At 38.4% G+C, this 22,763-nt stretch overlaps 1 protein-coding gene across 1 annotated transcript in view; it reads right to left on the reverse strand.

Annotated features, from left to right (window-relative positions):
• The window catches only part of LOC132839957 (mannosyl-oligosaccharide 1,2-alpha-mannosidase IA), a 214,548-nt gene that overhangs the window by 47,373 nt on the left and 144,412 nt on the right, over positions 1–22,763 (reverse strand). Inside the window, exon 4 of the mRNA XM_060861180.1 lies at positions 12,780–12,860. Within this exon, the coding sequence (XP_060717163.1) occupies positions 12,780–12,860 (81 nt within the window). The remainder of the gene's footprint in view (positions 1–12,779; positions 12,861–22,763) is intronic.

Here is a 22,763-nt window from a genome sequence, read left to right on the forward strand (position 1 = left end):
ACACTTCTTGGTTACACATCTTAACACTTCTTGGTGCAAACCTACAGCAATGAAATAATACCAATTTTACTCTTCAGAACCGCGGACAGCTCCTTGAACTCTACTACTTTTGTCATGTGAAAGTGAAAGTGACGTGAAGTGACATACGGCTATGTATGGTGACCCATACTCAGAATTTGTTCTCTGCGTTTAACCCATCCAAAGTGCACACACACAGCAGTGAACACACACACACACACACCGTAAACACACACCCGGAGCAGTGGGCAGCCATTTATGCTGCGGCGCCCGGGGAGCAGTTGCGGGGGTTTGGTGCCTTGCTCAAGGGCACCTCAGTCGTGGCTGGCCCGAGACTGGAACCCACAACCTTAGGGTTAGGAGTCAAACTCTCTAACCATTAGGCCACGACTTCCCCCATGTATGCGACCAATTAAGAATACTTTTAGATACAGAACATAACATTAAAGTCATTAACATTAATGTGAGGTAGTTGTGTGACCTATTTGCAGTGTTCTGTTCATTTGTCTATTCAGTTTATTCAATTCAGTTATTTGGACTACTGATAGGAATGTTGTGAGTTCAACTCCCAGGACCACCAAGCTGCCATCAGTTTGTCCCTCAACAAGTCCCTTAATCCCTTAAATGATGTAAACAAAAAGTTGCTCTAGATAACAGCGTCTGTCAAAATGCCATAAAAGGAAATGTCAAACCTTATTCTTAGTAACTCCCTGGGTAGGGCTGAAGCCAAGATTTTGTATGTATTTGGGAAATAAAGCCAATTAAATTGGTAAGAAAACATCTCAAGCAGTAATTAACAAAAATAAGAATAAAACAGTTTAACTGCCATTTTACCACTGGATACTATTATTCTGGAATAGGCCACACCCACTTTAGGTTTAAATCTCATTACAGATATGAATGTTTTGGCTTCTACAAAAAAACAGAGAGCGGCATTGCCTTAAACCCATAAGCAGTGTTGTAATGTAACGGAGTACAAATACTTCGTTACTGTACTTAAGTAGTAATGTCACGTATCTGTACTTTACTTCGCTATTTAAATTTATGTCAACTTTCACTTTTACTCTACTACATTTCCGAGATAAAATGTATACAGTACTTTTTCTCCACTATATTTCCACTAAGCATCTTCGTTACTCGTTACTACAAAAAAAAAAATCAGAAGAAATGTGTGTGACTGCAATAAGGGAGGTTTGGTGAATCACTGCTCCTAGATTGCATTATGCTCCGCACGCTCTACGGAGAAGCACAGGGACACGCAGCGTGCACGCGCAGTCAGAGCTGGAGGCGTTTATCTATAACGTTAACCGGCGGAAAGCCGCAAAGACGGCAACCAAAAGCAGTGAAATTTCACTATTCTTATTACCAGAGTTGTAGCACAAACAAAATATTAATGCAAACAATCCATTCAATACTAAATAAAAATAACATTTATTGATTTGGTCTTTGTCTTGTGAATATTTATTATTAATGACTGCATTCATTGGACACACTGTTTGTAGAGAATGCACACATACATGAACTGATCTGATTCAAGACTGGCATCATTACATCATGCATAAAATTTTGGTGTCCACTTTTGCCATTTAATAATACCATAACTTTTGGCTTACTATGTAGTCATATAATATATAATATAAAACTCTTGTTGTTTTAAATTCTCACTGAGGGCTAAAACCCCCTAAAGATGAGACCCTAGAACCGCCCCTGCTCTTATGCCTACCGAAAATCACTGAAATTTTACTTTTTACTTTTACTTCAAATACTTAAGTACATTAAATATCAGAAAATGACTTTTGATACTTAAGTACAGTATATATCAGATACTTTAAGACTTTTACTTGAGTAATATTCTAAAAGGTAACTTTCACTTCCACCGAAGTCTTTTTCTAGTACGATACTTGTACTTTTACTCAAGTATTGCTTTCTAATACTTTATACAACACTGCCCATAAGACACATCAAGAAGAGTGAGCACTCAAGAGTGGATGTTACTCTCTAAGCCGCTGAAGATGAACTGACTGTAAAACAATGAATACTGCACATTTGGGGGAAATGAATCAACAACCAATTCGTAAACAACCCTTCTATCAAACATTCACCAATAATATATTTATATATTTTATCAAAATATATAAACCTACCTGTCGGTCTCATTATAGCTCTACATATGGTAAAGAACATCTGTTTTTCAACCCCCTCTATACCATCTAGTTGGCATGGAACCACCACAGCACCATGGCAGACCAGATGGTCCACTGATGATATCAGCTTCCTCTCAACATCAATCAGAGTCAGATTTTTAGGGACTCGTGATGGATTGGAGTGGCCTGAGTGACCCTCTGACACACTCATCAGTCAGAGGGTGTGGTTAAAATTGCCGTGTTCCTTGTGCATTTCCATTGAAAGCCATTTTTTTCCACCTCATGACACCTCATTAAATCTATAATAGGAAACTTTCCTGATTCAAGAATACTGTTGGTTTCCATGGTTTCGCTGATAGATCACAGCAAGTTCAGTGGTTGTCTTCCTGTAGAGGAATGTTATTTAATTGTGGATAATGTATTTAAAGGGGTCACGGTGGCTTAGTGGTTAGCACGTTCGCCTCACACCTCCAGGGTTGGGGGTTTGATTCCCGCCTCCGCCCCAGCAAGTTGTGTGTGGAGTTTGCATGTTCTCCCCGTGCCTCGGGGGTTTCCTCCGGGTACTCCGGTTTCCTCCCCCGGTCCAAAGACATGCATGGTAGGTTGATTGGCATCTCTGGAAAATTGTCCGTAGTGTGTGATTGCGTGAGTGAATGAGAGTGTGTGTGCCCTGCGATGGGTTGGCACTCCGTCCAGGGTGTATCCTGCCTTGATGCCCGATGACGCCTGAGATAGGCACAGGCTCCCCGTGACCCAAGGTAGTTCGGATAAGCGGTAGAAAATGAGTGAGTCAGTGAGTGAGAGTGAGTGAGTAATGTATTTAACAGTCAATAAAATTTAGCAGTCAATAAACCAAGTATTTTAAACAGTGTTAATATTTCTATGCATACAGTATAATATACTGTAGTTGTGTCCCAAATGACATACTATACATTATGCACTTACTAGTGTCTAGTATGAATTTTAGATAGGTAGTATTGTCTCAAAAGAAACAGCAATGCTTTACTAACAGGAAGTAGTTGATGGCAGATGTCAAACACACGTAAGGTGATGCTGCTAGCTTTAGCAGAATAAACTAAAGTTTTAAAATGCCTGGAAGCTCCACCCCTTTTCTATTAGCTGTGAGTATTGAGTGCATAAAGTGTTCATACAGTACTTCCACAATTTCTTTGGTTGAATAAGTAAATCATCAGGTACCTGAAGCGCACGAGTACAAGGACAAACTGTTAGCAAATTCATGAGGAGAACCTCCTTAGTCACCACCCACACCAGGGACATTTCCTAACCCTGCCCATGGTCAGCTCCCTGCTTAAGAAACATGGAAACGAATGAACTTACAGTATCTAACGACGGCTCATCCAGTCATCTGAAGTCTGTCTGAACAAATCAGGGCTGTAATTAATAGTCAGTCCCTTGCTACAAGATTACCCCATTCATTATTTAGCTCATAATGGACCCCAGCCCTTCTCTCCTTAGCACATTGCTTTTATGTGCTTAATTAAAATCCGATGCTAGTTAAACACTTCGTATACACACACACACGCCATAAACTGGATAAAGCAACAGCCCACATTTACACTATTCATCCATCCTGAGGTCTTTTCTGCACTAAAATCAATTTGCCATAAAGAAATGCAAAAGTATGCAAGGCTTAAATACATAATGCATGCAGCACACGTACAGTTTCGGTGTGTTCGACCGTCTCCGGAGGGTGAAGCGGATCGCTTTTTGAGTTCACGTTCTGCCTCTCAGAGGCCACGACGATCTAACGCGTTCATTTAAAATGCAAGTGGAGGTGTGAGGAGTAAAAACCATCATGATGTACAAATTCCCTGGACATTCTGACTGCTAATACTGGAGAGAACGCTGCACAAACTCATTCGTCAAGAAGAAATTTTTAGCAGGAGTATTGTGTAAATTTTAAGAAATAAGAAGACTAGCTAATTCAAACCTAAGTCAGTTAAGTGCTAGGACATTGTAAAGTGTTCCAATTGTGCAAATATTTCGAATATATCTCCACTGAAAGAAAGCGATCCATCCCAAAAATTCTAAAGGTGAATCAGCTGTGCTGTGAATTTAACCACAAGAACCTGGTGGCTTTTCCTTATGCGAACTCACTTTCCAGTCACTAGTTCAGAACTTCAGCCTAAATCAGTGTTACTCTCTCAGTGCATCCATCTCGCTTTCCTCCCTCTACTCACAAATCAGCCCCCACCACACTGTGATCGATGACGCGTGCCTCCACCATCGATCGCTCTCCTGCCATCTAAAACGACGGCCTTTCACCCATAAACGGAGCTTCGCCTTCTTTCTTTTTTTTTCCAACTCGAGTCAATTGAGACAGGTTCTGATCGTCGTTTCTGATCATGAACGATCGCTGTAATAAATCGCTCGCTGCTTTCAACACATCACAAGCTGGTCTTAAAACAGTACGATAAAATAGCACTTGTGTATATAAGCATGAATTACATCTCTAAGGTCTCTATTTTCAAGCGGCGGTTGAAGACCTACTTATTCAGGAAACACTTCAACTAGCACTTCTTTTCCTATCTTTTGCATATCGTCGCTGTTGGGCGGAAACCTCGTATGTCCAAATTTGGTCAATTTCATATTTTTTCACATATCGATGCTATTGGTCAGTCCCCACGTGGGTCTGTTATTTTTACAAGTTATTAACCAATCTAAAGTCTTGAAAATAGCTTGAGCGCAAATCTCATAACTCCATTGGACACTTCAACTTTCCACCTCTTCCTCACTCCGCGGGAGAGCTTCACGGCATATTTCTCCTCAAGAAGAGTCGCAACGAATCAACACATCTTCTGAGGTAAATGTCTTCAAAACACTGGGCTCAAAGAAAAAACTCTTGACCCCCGCTAGTTCTGGTGCTCGTCTGAGGACAGGAATTTAGTGCAAGACAATCCACTGCAATGCTCACTAAACCCTGTGCACTGCAGATAAGGTACGGCGTTTTTTTAAATTCCTGAAAAGTAATAGTTTTGGAGATACGAGGATTCCGCCTGACAGCGACGATTTAAAAATAAAAAAAATAAAAAAAAAACTTTGACACTTTTTCATTGTAACTTTGAACAAATGTTTTAAACTCATGGTATCTTAAGTATGTAACCTAGTGAGCCAGCATTAATGTATTTAATGTTAGAGATTTAAGCACTTACAGTATGTACGTCGCTCTGGATAAGGACGTCTGCCAAATGCTGTAAATCTAAATGTATTTGACATCTCTTTCTTCCTTCAGGGAAAAATATACTGTAAATGTTTCCTTTCACCCCAAACACAGTGTGTGATTAGGGTTAATGGTGTTGTTTTCAATTTGAAAAAAAAATAAATTATTTCAATTTGTTTTGATGATCCAGTGTTTCAATGTTTAAAGAAGAATAAATCCGGAACAAAGCAACCAGTCATCGTTAATGTTCAGCGAGAGCTGGTGACTTCAGAGGAGTTCAGCCGTCGACTGATCCGTGACAATGATCCTTGATCTCTGGTGATACGATGCTGAAATTTACAAACAATCACCAAATCTCCATCTGGAATGTTCCATTTAAGCGGCAACTGATTTGTTGTCATGCGGAATGCTAGTTATTACCGTGGTAACCGGTAGTAGAAACGCCTCCTGAGGACTAAAATCACTGTATCTGTGAGCGTAGCCTTGATAATCGCTATGTAGAAGCTACGTAAGCAAAATTAAAGAAGTAAGCATCAGTCACCAAACGTATCTTGGCTGATCGACTACATTTAAATATACAAAAAAAAAAATCAGTTATGGAAATTAGAACTTTTTTTTTCCTCCCCAAAATATTCTTCACTCTACACTCAAGTAGAATGTAGAAGTAGGTGAAAATGTATGAAAGTAAAAAAAAAAAACAAGAAAGATTCACAGATGTACAGAAATGATTTAGGTTGCTTAGGTTAACAATTCATTTCTCTTTTTGAGGGAATCATCCAAGGCTAAAAACTAATCTGCTACTCCTCCACAGCCAGGAACAGAAAAAAAACAAGAAAAGATTTGATTACGCCTCTCCAAAGACTCCAAATAAATGTAGATCAGCACGAGTTTCTCTACACACATATTGTGTTGCTGTTTGTATATTATTTATTTGAGACAAGTTTGTGCTTGAAGCTTCATGATGATGTAATATTGACGTGACTGTATTTTAAGTGGAGGTATCGATGGATGGATGGATGGATGGATAGATAGATGGATCGATGGATGGATGGATCCATGCATCCATCCATTCATTTATTCATCCACCCATTTATCCATAAACCCATCCATCTATCCGGCCCTACATACATCCTTCCATCCATCCATTCATTCATTCACCCATTTATCCATCCCCCCATCCATTCATCCATCTATACAACTATCCATTTATCCAGCCTTCCATCCATCCATCCATCCATTTATCAATCCATCCATCCATCCATCCATCCATCCATCCATCCATCCTTCCCTATATACATCTACCTATCCATCTATACATACATACATACATACATACATACATACATACATACATACATACATACATACATTCATTTATTCATCCACCCATTTATCCATCCACCCAGCCATTCATCCATCTATACAACTGTCTATTTATCCAGCCTTCCATCCATCCATTCATCCATCCATTTATCAAGCCATCCATCCATTCCTCCATCCATCCCTATATACATCCTTCCAACCATCCATTTATCTATACATCCATTCAGTCACACATCCACCTATCCATCTATCCATCCATCCATTCATCCATCCATACATACATACATACATACATCCTTCCATTTATCCATTCATTGATCCATACTTTCATTTTCTAAACAGTTTTTCCTACACGTGGTTGCAGGGAGCCTGGGGGTCAATCCCTGTATACACAAGTTACAAGCTGAGGGACCCATCACAGGGCACAATCACACACACTTATACACCCATTCATACACTCTGGACAATTTATAGATGCCAGTCAGCTTATAACACGTCTTTGTTCTGTGGGAGGAAACCAGAGAACCTGGTGGAAACCCACAAAACACAGAATGAAAGAATCCTCAAGAATCAAACCCCAAACCTTTGAGGTGCGAGTCAAACATGCTTCCAATACAGTGTGTATATGATCTACTACAAATAATGAACGCCTGACTTCACTCTGCTGTGTTTTAGGTTTGTTTTTTATCTCAACCGATCCGAGAGAAACAAAATCAAAGCAATAAAAAAAGAAAAAAGCCAAATAATAATAAAAAAAAAACAAGCAGTAACTAAAATGAAACATCGCCTTTCAGCCTCAACCCTTTACTTACTTCTTTTTTCATCTTAAGCAGGTGCTAAAGCCACAGTGTGAACAGCTTTCCGCTGAATCAAACCAGCCAATTAGTGAAGAAGAGCGAGAGCAGAAAAAAGCTTCCAGAGGGACATTTGGGAACAAACTCAACCTCCCTTAGGGGTTTTACATCAGAGTGCACACACAGTTCATACTACTGCCATAACAAAAGCACACTTTCTCTTATGTTCATGGGCAGGTGAAGACAAAGTGATGGGAAACGTGAAGGAGCGCTATTGACTTAATTAAAGAGAGAGAGAGAGAGAGAGAGAGAGAGAGAGAGAGAGAGAGAGATTATGCTAAAGCAACCGGTAATGTTTAACCACCATCATAGGATTCGTGTTTATTTTTATTCAACCTATTATTGTACAATAATGCCATGCAAATCACAGGTTTAATATTACTGCTCTCCTCCTAATACATTATGGTTTCTATAGTAACCAGTCATTCACACTTGTACGGCACGATTGTATGGCAGATGGAGACACTCCACATAATCTAATCATAAATAAGCCTAGTAATAAATAAATTAAGCCTAATACGCCTAATAGTACATAAATTAAACGCAACAAAGGGAAAGAGAGGCAGGTGATGAAGTGCTGTATAATTATAGTCATGGGAATAAAACATAATAAGTGATGAAAAAATGAAAGAAGCGTCCCTTTATACTGTACATTTTTCTTATATACTGTACGTCTTGTGGCGTGATATTACCGTTAGGCTCGACTGAGCAATAAAATCATTCTTAATTAAGCAAGAAAATTCCATTCAGATATCTAACCAGCATTTTCTCAAAATTTCAATAACTATCTTGCTTCGTTCGGACCCGAGCTTTGTGCCGAGGCCCCCTGCACAAACCCGCAGTCCAATTACCAAGCGTCTCGCAAATGAAAAAAATAAATAAAATCAGGCGCAAGAAGCTGAAAGGCAGCACTGTGGGAATGCTGAACATGTACAAGCGCTGTGCAAAAACACAATCGTTGCACATGCATCAAATGAAAGGAATCTCACTTGTGTGATCATTCCCAGGCAATTTTTTCCCCCCCAGACAGAACAATAAGCTGTGTGTCGATCCCGCTGTGGATGTGATAAAGGCTGGACGTGATAAACCCACATTAGACTCGGGCGCAGGCATGAGGTAGGATGACAAGAGTATAAAGGAAAAGTCTGACAACAAAAGTGTCTACTTATCTATTTTTGTTTTGGACTTGTGCGAAGCGTCTTTTATTTACTGCTTGTTAAGTTGTTCAACTTATTTTTAACTAGAAAACTTATTGGTCTCAATAAGTGACAAGGTTTTGGTGTAGCACAGCTGACATTATGAGGCCAAAGGTATTAGGTGGGTGTAGTGGGTGATGTAGTGGGTGATGGTGTGACAACAATAACAAAGAAAAGGAAAAAGATTATCTGCACTAGTTAATGAACCGATGGGCAGTAAATGAGATGTAATTGGTTGTGACCGGTGTGTTGTTCAGTTCTCTTCCAGGACAAGTTGGACAACAGATTTTTTCATTTGTCTCTCTCTTACAGAATCCAATAACATTTTCCAAACAGAACCACTTTAATAATCTAAAACCATTAAAAAACTTTATTCCGTTAAATAACGTTGCCAATTTCAAGCTGCTATGATACAACACTGCCGACACAAAACTTTTCAAAACTGGGGATAAATCTGCCTGTGCTGCATAAATGAGTTGAAAGGTAGTAAAAGAGTTTCACAATAAGTAAAGACCTGGCAACGAATCAGTACTAGCTGAGACGGAGTCAAGGCCAAGTCTTAAGAGAGCTGAGATCAAGTCAAGATTGAGTCTAAATAAAGGTGAGAGCGAGACAAAATCGATACAGAAAACCATCAAGTCGTTTTAAATAGCAGGACTTTACTTCAGCTAGTTGGCTTCATGCATTGTGCCAGTGATCATGATGTTTTTCGGTGTGGTCCTCCATAGGGGTGGAATTACATTCAAGTAACTGTCTCTCAGAAACTCTGATTAATGTCTGATCCATAAATTTGTAGTCGGTGTTCACTACGTCATCGAATTTCTCATTTATTTCTTAGTTGAACAGCATGGCTGCCATGGACCAATCAGATTTTAGGAGGCGTTTGACCGGGTTAGAACTCAGCTACAGTCATGAACCGTGAAGAAGGTTGAGAACAAGTGAAGATTGGGTCTAATTGAAGACCAGCCCGAGACAAACTCGTGAGAGAAAACTATCAAAAAACCTTTTGATGGTTTTGATGCACTGTACCGGTGATTTAACTGCTTTCCAGAAGAAGGAATTATTTTTTGTTCATAACTTCGCTCGTATGAACGGAAAAGAAAGCACAACATGTTTAATTCTACATTATATAACTCTCAGTCAAGACATAAACAACATTTACTGAGAATTATACTTAAGATTGACAAATACAAGTCCAAATACAACTACAGTTTAAGACAACTCCAAGTTCATACCGAAAACATCTCAAGGCTGGAAGTCCTACAGTTCTTTAAATAACAAAAACAATCAGAACTAAACACAGAGAATCAGGTAGCAAGCAATGACAGGATGAGGGTGAAGACGGGACTAGAACCAAAATCAAACAAGCCCAAGCACATATTGTTCATCACCATGGAAACTGTAAGCAGAACCTTGACAGATGAACTATTACGCTCTTTCAGGCTCCTGGCTTTGGTATGGTCAAGATTTTAGCTTGATTTTAAGCTAGTGGGACAGCAGCATAAAGAAAATTTCATAAACACACACATAAGCGTTTTATTGGTCTCTGAAATCACAGAAAGATAAAGCACAGAGCTTTACATAAATCGATTCTGCTGCTCAGAGCGAGATGTGACAGAGAGATTGCTGTGCAAATTAAAACAGAACAGTGACCACCAGGTGTCTTTTTAATGACTGTCGCCATAAAACACCATGAAAGTGACAACTCGGAGGATGGGAACAATCGACCAGGACAAAATTATTGAGACGAGAGACAGCTTCGCTTCCAATAACACTAATTCCTGCACCCCAAACAACTCGACTGCCAGCAGGCGGGTGTTAATCTAATCTGCGTGTGAGAGTTACTTTCTCTGTGAAATGTGTTCGGGGATCGCGGCATGTGAGGAGAAAACAGATGAAGGGATGAACAAGCAGCCGTACTGAATCTCTCTTTCAAACGACATGAGTAAGTATAAGAAAGCATCTAGAAGACCAGATTCTAAGGTCATGCAAAGGGGGTGGAGTTACATTTAAATGTATATTCATGGAGGCATTTCACAGGCGTTAGGGTCATGGTACATGAACAGTACTTGTTCACTCTAGTGTTCAGTGAATTGACCACTGCACTGGGTGCTCGGACCTTATAGATTGCTGCTGCATTTCTCCACCCACACACCCACACCCACACACACACACACACATATGTGACTGGCTCACAGAAGGACTTTAAGCTATATTGACACTTCCGTCGGAAAATCCAGACAACACACTCTATTTAGTGGCATGCAGGACAACAAATCCATTGCCTTTAGACACAAATGCAGCGTGTCAAACGATATATATCTGTACAGTTCTAGGCAGTTTTTGAGTACCATATAGTTACTGTGTGTATGTGTGCGTGAGTTTGTGTGGGTGTGGGTGAAAGTGTGTGTGAGTGTGTGTAAGTAAGAGGCTGGAAACTGAGTATGGTGCAGCATCAGCCACAAGCTATTCTGATCTGATAAAACACTCCGGTGCAGAGATAACTATAAGGAAATAGTGTTTTATCTAGAATCTCTATCACACACACACACACACACACACACACACACACACACACACACACACACAAACACATACACACACACAATCATTCTACAGCTTTTCACCTAAAGCGTAGTGAATTAAGTGAAGAATCTCCTCATGCCACTTGCTTCAATGTCCATAAAAAAAGCAAGGAGTGTTTGTGTGACTCGACATATTATACCAGCTTCATTGGATGGATAGATAGATAGATGGATGGATGGATGGATGGATGGATGGATGGATGGATGGATGAATGGAAGAAAGGAAAGACTAGGGAACAAAAATATATAAGTTGATAAATGAAGGAATAAATAAATGAACAAAGGGAAGAAAGAAAGAACATACACAATTAAAAACTGTATTAATAAATAGAAAGAAAGGAAGAAAGAAAAAAGAAAGAATTAATAATATACATTGCTAGCTGGATGTTTAATCAAACTAATACTTTTTTTACGTGCCTTTTGTGTACGTTTTGTGCCCGCCCTTGTCTATTCCTTCCCGCCTCAGCACACCTGTTCCTTATGTGTCTAATTGTCTTCTGTATTTAGCCGTGCCGTGTTGCCTTTAGCAGCGCAGAATCCTTGTCTTTTGTTTTGTCTATGTTTGGTTTTGTTTGTTTTATTAATAAACCGTGTTTTTTTTACTATCCTGCATTTCGGTCTGTTTCTAACCCCGGTTTTCTGACAAAGGGCAGAAAGAAAAAACATAGTAATTGGCAATAATAAAAGAATAAATAAATAAAAAAATAAATAAATAAATAAAAAACGATAATACGAAAGAAAAGCTGTTTCTTTTTTTTTTTTGGTCATATTAGTGTTACAACATGCTGGATAACATACTGTTCTAAACAGCATCCAAAGATTTGAACAAAATGAATCAACTCCTCTGTAACAGCCGTGCTTGTTGTAGATGTTCATCATGTTAATTAAGCAAGAGTAAAAGCCTTAAATCTTGAACATTTGCTCTCTTAAGAGCTTTTACATTGATGTTCTTAAAGAGCCCCCGCTCTCCCCGAGTGGTCTGTACGCTCTCTCACTGGTGTAAATGAGGCGTCTCCCCTCGCACTACTGTAAATCCCAGCAGCATCCGCTCAAAGCAAAAAAGCTAAAATGGCAGGAAAATTCCACACGTCTTTCTTCTTCTCCTCTGACTTTTTCAGATTTTCAGTCAATATGTGTTAAGCTGACTCTAGACTCTGTGTATCGACAGATTTCCCGGCCATTAGTTTCAGACGGGTCTGATTTTTATTCTCTACAATGAAGCGATAAGTCTGGGCAAGTTATGGCAGTGGATTTCTTTTACTCCTGTGGGAAAGGTTGGTGTATCCATGTGCTTGTGTGTGTGTGTGTGTGTGTGTGTGCGTGCCTGATGTCAAAAAAATATAAAAGATCTTCTCTTATTCATGAACCTTCTTATATTGCACAAATGCATTTGTCTCCGATATTAAATAAAAAAAGACATAGTTCTATATCTGCTGCAACAAAATGTGAAGTATAAAATAAGGTTTTTCTGATCTTACCTCTTCTCCAGTCAGGTAGTATGCAGACAACAGGCCTCCAACGTACCGGATATTCACCTCAAAAACAGAAGCCTCTCCACTCTGCAAAACACAAACAGATGAAAAATTAAGAGGCATACCAAACACACCACCGTTCTCACAAACACTGCAGTCCAAACACACCACCGTTCTCATAAACACCACATTCCAAACACACCACCGTTCTCATAAACACCACATTCCAAACACACCACCGTTCTCACAAACACTACAGTCCAAACACACCACCGTTCTCATAAACACCACATTCCAAACACACCACCGTTCTCACAAACACTACATGCCAAACACACCACCGTTCTCATAAACACTACATTCCAAACACACCACCGTTCTCACAAACACCACATTCCAAACACACCACCATTCTCACAAACACCACATTCCAAACACACCACCGTTCTCACAAACACTACATTCCAAACACACCACCGTTCTCACAAACACCACATTCCAAACACACCACCGTTCTCACAAACACTACATTTCAAACACACAACCGTTATCACAAACACCACATTCCAAACACACTACTGTTCTCACAAACACTACATTCCAAACACACCACCGTTCTCATAAACACCACATTCCAAACACACCACCGTTCTCACAAACACTACATTCCAAACACACCACCGTTCTCACAAACACCACATTCCAAACACACCACCGTTCTCACAAACACTACATTTCAAACACACAACCGTTATCACAAACACCACATTCCAAACACACTACTGTTCTCACAAACACTACATTCCAAACACACCACCGTTCTCATAAACACCACATTCCAAACACACCACCGTTCTCACAAACACTACAGTACATTCCAAACACACCACCGTTATCACAAACACTACATTCCAAACACACAACCGTTATCACAAACACCACATTCCAAACACACTACTGTTCTCACAAACACTACATTCCAAACACATCACCGTTCTCATAAACACCACATTCCAAACACACCACCGTTCTCACAAACACTACATGCCAAACACACCACCGTTCTCATAAACACTACATTCCAAACACACCACCGTTCTCACAAACACCACATTCCAAACACACCACCATTCTCACAAACACCACATTCCAAACACACCACCGTTCTCACAAACACTACATTCCAAACACACCACCGTTCTCACAAACACCACATTCCAAACACACCACCGTTCTCACAAACACTACATTCCAAACACACAACCGTTATCACAAACACCACATTCCAAACACACTACTGTTCTCACAAACACTACATTCCAAACACACCACCGTTCTCATAAACACCACATTCCAAACACACCACCGTTCTCACAAACACTACAGTACATTCCAAACACACCACCGTTATCACAAACACTACATTCCAAACACACAACCGTTATCACAAACACCACATTCCAAACACACTACTGTTCTCACAAACACTACATTCCAAACACACCACCGTTCTCATAAACACCACATTCCAAACACACCACCGTTATCACAAACACTACATTCCAAACACACTGCCATTCTCATAAACACTACATTCCAAACACACCACCGTTCTCACAAACACTACATTACTCATAAACAGTACATTCCCAACACACCTCCCTTCTCAATACCCAACACTACATTACAAACACATCTCCATGCTCACAGGCACAACAATGGCTCTCTGGCAGTCCTGTAATTTGGTCCTTCCAAAGCTACCAAATGAAAAGTTCTATAACTGCTATATGAAGGTTTTCCAGTCTCAAATCTTGTGCCATAACTCAGTTCTGTTTGAAACATTACAGCACATTAGTGGGTCCAATAGTGAGATAATTTCTCACTAAACTGTCCCACAGGTTAAAGGATACTATTGATCTGTCCAGGCAGCTAATAATAAGCAGAAGAAATAATACAGCTTTCATAATGATTTATTAGTCCAAACGTGAAAGCAGGAAGAGAAAACCAATTTTTATTGCAGACTTTAGACACACATTATTTAATTTGGTATTCTTCTTATTCTCTTACAAAAACACCAAGAATGATATTACAGAACTAAATGTTGTTACTGCCACACTTTTCCCAGACACTCAGCTTCAAAGCCCTGTTGCCCTCAAACAACTACCTGCAGTGAACATAAAATTCCAAACGTGCCCCAAAACACCATCAACACTTGTGCAAGCACTTTATTGCATAACATTTTTACATTTAGCATACATAGTGAGTCAGAATTCATTCTAAGCTCTACATTTGAGGGTTAAGAGACCCTATAGGATCTCTGACAGTCCTGGGATTTGAACTCAAATCACCTTAAACTATCAACTGAAATGTCCTTAACATTATAGAGGTTCATTTCTTTCAGTAGTTTTTCTTTCAATAGTTTATTAACTTCTATTTTAGAGTCAACTCAGAAGTTAACCTTAAAGCTGGGGTGTACGATGTTTGAAAAATGCTTCAGTCGGGCCGACAAACAAAACAAACGTGTAGCCAATAAGCAGAAAGGGGCGTGTCTTGTCAAAATGCGGCGGAGAGAGTGTTCAGTGCCCATGTGTGACATTAGCCGAAAGCGATTGAAACATTGACATGGAGGATAAAAACAAAAAGTGAAAAAAGGCTTACGATAACGCAAGAAGCAGGACATGTGTTAATATAGGATCAGCTTTCCAGCGCTGGAGAGAACTGAATGTCTTCCGCGTGAAACGGAGCTAAACCTTTCACGGTACAATACACAGTACTACAAAAACACATTTGTATTACCATAGTATTACTCATCGAGTTCATTTATTGATAAAAATATCCCCTCGGCCAGCTGCCCCAACAGGTTCCGGCATAATAGTTGACAGGGTTGTGTATGTATGTGTGGGGGCGGAGCTATCAAAACAGGGGTGACACCCATTTGGGGTAGGGGCGTGTTTGTTTTGGTGATTTCAAATGTCAACATTGGCTTTCAAACATCGTGAACCCCACCTTTAATGGTATTCTAAAGGCTTATACACCTACAGTAAACGCAGAAATCCTGCAGCTAGTAAAATTCATGCAAAAGCCAACAATATGTCGGGATACTATGAGTTACCAGAACAGCTTCAATGAACATTGACAAATCTCTGAAATGTTTTTCCAATGGATATTCTCTCAACCAGTGTTTTTATGATGCCACTACAGCATGCTGTCTAACTCACTCAATATCTATTTGATTGGGCTGAGCCACTAGTTTTTTCTTCAATCTGTTGCCCATTTGTAGAATAACCAACAAAAAAACTGACTACTTCTTAGATGTAGTCAAATCCTTTCTGTATTACATTTTTTAAAGCTATGCCCAAGTAAGCGGTGTGATATATGATACAGAGGAGATTTAAGGCAAGATGAGTTAATTGCCTCAATATGTCAGCGTAATTACAATTGCTGGAGCTTGCCAAGGGCTGAGATGAAATCGTGCTTATTGACTCGCAGCCTCTCAGAGGAGGAAGTCAGCAGGGACTTATGAAGATCCATTTTGAGCAGGATATTGCTCACTGGTTTAAATCATTTTGTTTAATGTAAAACTAAGACTTTTTGTGATTTAAAATAAAAGGCAGTCCAGTATTTGTAATTATTATCTAATAAACCTAGTTGGAGGTTAGATTCCACTAATAGTGCAATTCAGCTACTGGATTAAAAAAAAAGTTAACAACAACGTTTATAACATACAGTATTACTAGGGACAGGGTTTGAGGATAGATTTGGAAATCTAACCCATTCGCCAATAATTTCATTGTCACAACTTCCTGTGATTCATGTATACTAGATTCCTAAAAGGAATGGTTCAATGGAATTTCCAAATCCAAGTTAGGTGGTTCTTTTATGAATAATGTAACACAACATATGAAAATACAACAAATTCCAACACATTTTCATTTCATCAACTCTTATGAATAAATTGTATCTAGCATTGATAACCAAAATACTCCTTCCTCTTACTGAAGTGATTCATCATTTCAGTTTGAATATTTCAAAATTTAATAAACAATTTCTAAAGTCTGTCATTCATAAACATGTCATTTCATTCATAAGCATCTCACAGCATCATCTAGATAGAGATAAATTTCCAAAAATGAATTTCACTGTGAACTAGCATTGAAGGTTCTTTGCTCTCCTCGGGTTCTACATAGACCCTTTCATGGTGAGAAGGTTCTACAGGACCTCGGTGTCTACGGAGAACCCCATGGAACCTATTTTTTACATGTAGAGTGTATTAAGAGAAAAAAGAAATCTGGAAACCTGCCAGTTAAGATATACAAAGAGCCTCAAGGTTCGGTTTTAGGTCCCCTGTTGTTCCTGGCTCCTTGCTGAAATTAGGCACTGGATAGACTATAATGGTCATCCATAAGTTGGAAAAATAAAAAAACTAAGACATTTATAGTGTGTGCAAGGCCAGATAGCTAGAAAATCTACCTAGCAAGTTTTATTGTCGCTTAAACACTGTGAAACCAAGTGCTTCTAAAGCTATAGGAGGTGAAACTGCAAGTATTCACCTCCCACTGCTTCAAGCCCTTTGCTCGCGCAGTTGATGAAGGATTTCTCTTTTAGGAAAGTTCTTTTTCTGGACGCTGTATTAAGTAAAGAATAAAAACACAACAGGGTGTACTGGTAAAGAAAACCCAAAAATCACAAAGCCTTCACTCCTGCAGTGTGGAAGTTATTGAATGCTCCATAGCGCTGACACTGGTGACTCCTTTTCTTCCCTTTTCTCCATACAGAAAATGGCACTATAGAGTACATCAACAAAAACAAATTCCTTTCATGTACTGTAAATTGTTAAGTTGCTGATTATGCTGAAAGTCTGCCGTTTATGTGACAATGAAGGAGTTGTATTATAGTACAATATACTAGTAAATTATAGTATATAATGAGTTGTACTATAGAAAGAATGGTTAGTGAGTAGGTTAAGCTGTGTTGTGGCAATGTGGGTCCAGTCAAGCGTGACATCATGCGTGTACCATGTGACTGTGAACACAAAAAATAAAAACGTCATAAATAAAACCATCATGGCTAAAAAACCATGCTGTTAGCTCATAGTCACTAGAGTGTTTCATGGCTTGCTTGCATGTTGGTACAACAAGACACAGATGCCATTAATACGATGCCCAGTTCGGTTTGGAGGACAGGCACGATGTCGGCATCTGTGCTGTGTACTCATGAGTTAACAAGATTACTAATGAGAGCAGTGGGAAAACTCAAGTGTTCAAAACAACACTTTTGTGAAAAAATTCAAGAACAACAACAAAAAAAGCTGATTTTAGACTGTGTAGTGGATAGTGCGTAGTGCTATTTATTTATTTATTTATTTCTTTGTTCATTTATTTATTTATTTAATGTATTATTTTCTATTTGTTATTTATAAGTTTTTTTTTTTATTTTAATCTCTCATTTTCCTTCATTGTAATTTAAATAAATAATACAGCTCTACTTAATAAATATTTATACATTCTATATATTTATTGTTATAGTTTTCCTGATTATTTAAACAATTATGTTTAATTTATTTATTGCTTTTATTTGCTTGTTTACAAAATGATCTACTGAAGAGCAATAAAATAAAAAAAAGAGTAAATACAATTCAAAACAGTTCAGATCATAATAAAGATCTGAAAAATTGTTCTCAAAATTTCAGCCCAGCACCTCATACAAGCCTCCATTTTCACAGACAACACCACATCTTTAACACCGCATCTTTTTTTGTTACTACTGTGTTACAATAAACCATCTGTTTAGAGACCAAACTGTTCTCCGACATCAAGATTAATTAATAATCAGCACATTGGCATTCTAGTTGCTATTTATTAGCAATTAAAAAAAATCCTGAATTCATGGCAAAGGAACCACCTTGAGATCGATCGGCACGTTCCCGGGTTTCGGCTTGCGTCGTATGTCTGCTGTATCACTCAGTGTAAACATGACAGCTGCTGAAATGTTGGCTGGTTTTAATCTGAAGGCTCGAGCAGTAATCAAGCCATTGAACAGAGCAATTGAGCAATTTGTCCACTGAAAAATAACGATGTTATATATAAAGCTGGAGAAGGGCATAGATGGCAATCATCATATAGCTCTTCTGAGTCGAGCTTCCAGATGGCATATTTCATCACATAATGGAAGTTGATTCATACAGTATTAGTATAATGATAAGCACTTTTATATATCATTTGGAGCAAATGCTGACATTAGAGAATTTTTTTTCCCAAAGCAGTCACATGTGAGGTGGGATCACATCCTCCAAGATGGACAGGGATAAAGTGACGGCTTGTCAATTGATATATTGACATATATTGACATCGATATATATCGTCGCTGTCGGGCGGAAACCTCGTATGTCCAAATTTGGTCAATTTCATATTTTTTCACACATCGATGCTATTGGTCAGTCCCTACGTGGGTCTGTTATTTTTACAAGTTATTAACCAATCTAAAGTCTTGAAAATAGCTTGAGCCCAAATCTCATAACTCCATTGGACACTTCAACTGTCCACCTCTTCCTCACTCCGCGGGAGAGCTTCGCGGCATATTTCTCCTCAAGAAGAGTCGCAACGAATCAACACGTCTTCTGAGGTAAATGTCTTCAAAACACTGGGCTCAAAGAAAAAAAAATCTTGACCCCCGCTAGTTCTGGTGCTCGTCTGAGGACAGGAATTTAGCGCAAGACAATCCACTGCAATGCTCACTAAACCCTGTGCACTACAGATAAGGTACTGCGTTTTTTTAATTTCCTGAAAAATAACGGTTTTGGAGATACGAGGATTCCGCCTGACAGCGACGATATATATATATATATATATATATATATATATATATATATATATATATATATATATATATATATATATATATATCAATGTCAATATATGTCAATATATCAATTGCGAATAAAAACAATAAATAAATGAAAACATAATTGTTTAAATAATCAGGAAAAATATAACAATAAATATATAGAATGTATAAATATTTATTAAGTAGAGCTGTATTATTTATTTAAATTACAATGAAGGAAAATGAGAGATTAAAATAAAAAAAAAAACTTATAAACAACAAATAGAAAGTAATTACTTATTAAAAAACAATGAAAGAATTAAGAATGACCCTTTGCTTAATAATTAAGCAAAAATCTATTACAGGGTCATTCTTAATTCTTTCATTGTTTTTTAATAAGTAATTACTTTGTTTTATCAAGTTAACCATCAATGTATAAAGTGTTAAATGTTAGTCAACACAGCTACAGCAAGCATACTAGTCAAACATACTAGCCCATACATATAATATAATTCCTGCATGTTACCTATGATTGGATTTATGGGTTAAGTTAATATGGTTAAATCACGTAAACTAGTTAAAGCTGTTTTATAGTACAGAAAAATAACCAAACAAATTTTTTGACACCCCATGAGTTTGACTCTGACACACCACACAAACACAGTGAGCAATCCACCCTATTAACCCCACCCCCCACCCAATCACACTACCCTACTCACCCCCCCTCCACTATTTTACCACAAGTTTAGCCACTTATCAGCGATTTAAGAGACAAGATGCATAATTAAAGATGTGTCCACCAGAGCGATTACTTTCAATTACAACCAACTGTCCTCCTCTCCATCTCTCTCTCTTGTTCTCTCACTGCACCCTGCCTCACTGCCAAAACTCACAACACGGCAGCTGCATCATCGACTCATTACCCTGAGATAGCAATGCTAACGCCTCTTTCTGAACTAATTGGATTTGCACAGACGCACGCACAAAAAAAGAAAAAAAAACAAACAAAAAAAACCAACTGGGAACCAAAGAGTGTCAAGATACTTTTTTGCTCAGAGTTCATTGTTGAGATTATATTTTCAGTTGTCAGACTGTCTCAGCATATTACACCCTGTTCTAACAGTATTAGGGGATTTTTTTAAATTTATGCATATTGCATTATGGTCCATGCTGTATTAGGCACCACTATCTATGTTTCGCTCAATAATTGTTAGTTAATTATTTTTATTCAGGAAGTAAAAGTTTGCTTCAAGTCTGAATTGTGATTCCAAGATAGACTAATTCTCATACTGAGTCACATGTTAGAATTGAATTGAATCAAATATATTTGATTCTTAGAGGGAATTTTTCAACTGAACTTTTATATGTGTGACTCTGATTCAGATTCAGTTACTCTGATAATGAATATTCTTCTCATTCTATTAGTCTGATTCAATGAGAAGAATACATATACTGTAAAAGTTCAGATTCAGAATTCAAAGTTGAGTCAAAGTCAGATTAGAATCAAGTCCAAATTAGAATCTGACAGTGATTCACTCGAAGAATCAAATCTATTTGATTGAGAATTAGTCTATCTTGGAATCACAATTCAGACTCGAAGCAAACTTTTACTTCCCGAATAAAAATAATTAACTAACAATTACTGAGAGAAACATAGATAGTGGTGCATGGTGTTACATGACTAGTGGTCCAAAATGTACACGAATTAGTACAAAAACACTAAATCATGCTGCTAAGTCCTGTTGAACCAAAACTACTGGTTCAAAATATCCTTATTTATTAAATGACACACACTAGGTCCTATTTTTCAGCCATACTTCTTCGCCAAACTCAAGCCAGCCAATCATTTTTATCTCATTACTCCAGAGACAGAATGGCTGAAGGAAGATACTGTATGCTTATATATCTGCTCATTTTTTACTTTTATAATATCATTTCATTTCAGCTCTACTTCATCAATCATTTATTCAACTATTAAAAGAAATTACTCCAGGCCAGATGCTCGACTGGCAAAGGCATGAATAATTCATTCCCTGACCACCAAAAGCAATAAATCTGGGTAATGTGCATAAGGCAACAGAAATATCTCTGACTGTAGAGTACTACAGGAGGTGAAGTTGTCAATCATTAACTGTTCTTATTAACACAGACACAGCGAAAGGATTGCAGAACATCTGCATCTCCGATATATGTTGATGGACCGACAATCAGCTGAGCCTTTCGTCTTTCTCACATGTCTAAGAAATATGTCTTATTTATAGCTGTCATATTTATTTTCATAAATCATACTAACAGTAACATGGCTGATGGAGATCGTCACTCGAAGAATCTGTGAAATATTTATCATTAAATATCATTTCACCTTGTCAAGAATCTGAAACTGTTGGACATGTTGTTCCTGATATGGACATGATAGATGTTTAAACAAATGGTGGACATTTTTATGGTATGGAGCTGGTGGACATTTCTGTTGTATGGAGCTGGTGGACATTTCTGTTGTATGGAGCTGGTGGACATTTCTGTTGTATGGAGTTGGTGGACATTTATATGAGATGGGACTGGTGTACATTTCTGTTGTATGGAGTTGGTGGACATTTCTGTTGTACTGTATGGAGCTGGTGGACATTTCTGTTGTATGGAGTTGGTGGACATTTATATGGTATCGGACTGGTGTACATTTCTGTTGTATGGAGTTGGTGGACATTTCTGTTGTACTGTATGGAGCTGGTGGACATTTCTGTTGTATGGAGTTGGTGGACATTTATATGGTATCGGACTGGTGTACATTTCTGTTGTATGGAGTTGGTGGACAATTCTGTTGTATGGAGTTGGTGGACATTTATATGGGATGGGACTGGTGTACATTTCTGTTGTATGGAGTTGGTGGACATTTCTGTTGTACTGTATCGAGCTGGTGGACATTTATATGGGATGGGACTGGTGTACATTTCTGTTGTATGGAGTTGGTGGACATTTCTGTTGTACTGTATGGAGCTGGTGGACATTTCTGTTGTATGGAGTTGGTGGACATTTATATGGTATCGGACTGGTGTACATTTCTGTTGTATGGAGTTGGTGGACAATTCTGTTGTATGGAGTTGGTGGACATTTATATGGGATGGGACTGGTGTACATTTCTGTTGTATGGAGTTGGTGGACATTTCTGTT

The sequence above is a fragment of the Tachysurus vachellii genome, chromosome 25 (genome assembly GCF_030014155.1).
Source record: "Tachysurus vachellii isolate PV-2020 chromosome 25, HZAU_Pvac_v1, whole genome shotgun sequence".
Taxonomy (NCBI): Eukaryota; Metazoa; Chordata; class Actinopteri; order Siluriformes; family Bagridae; genus Tachysurus; species Tachysurus vachellii.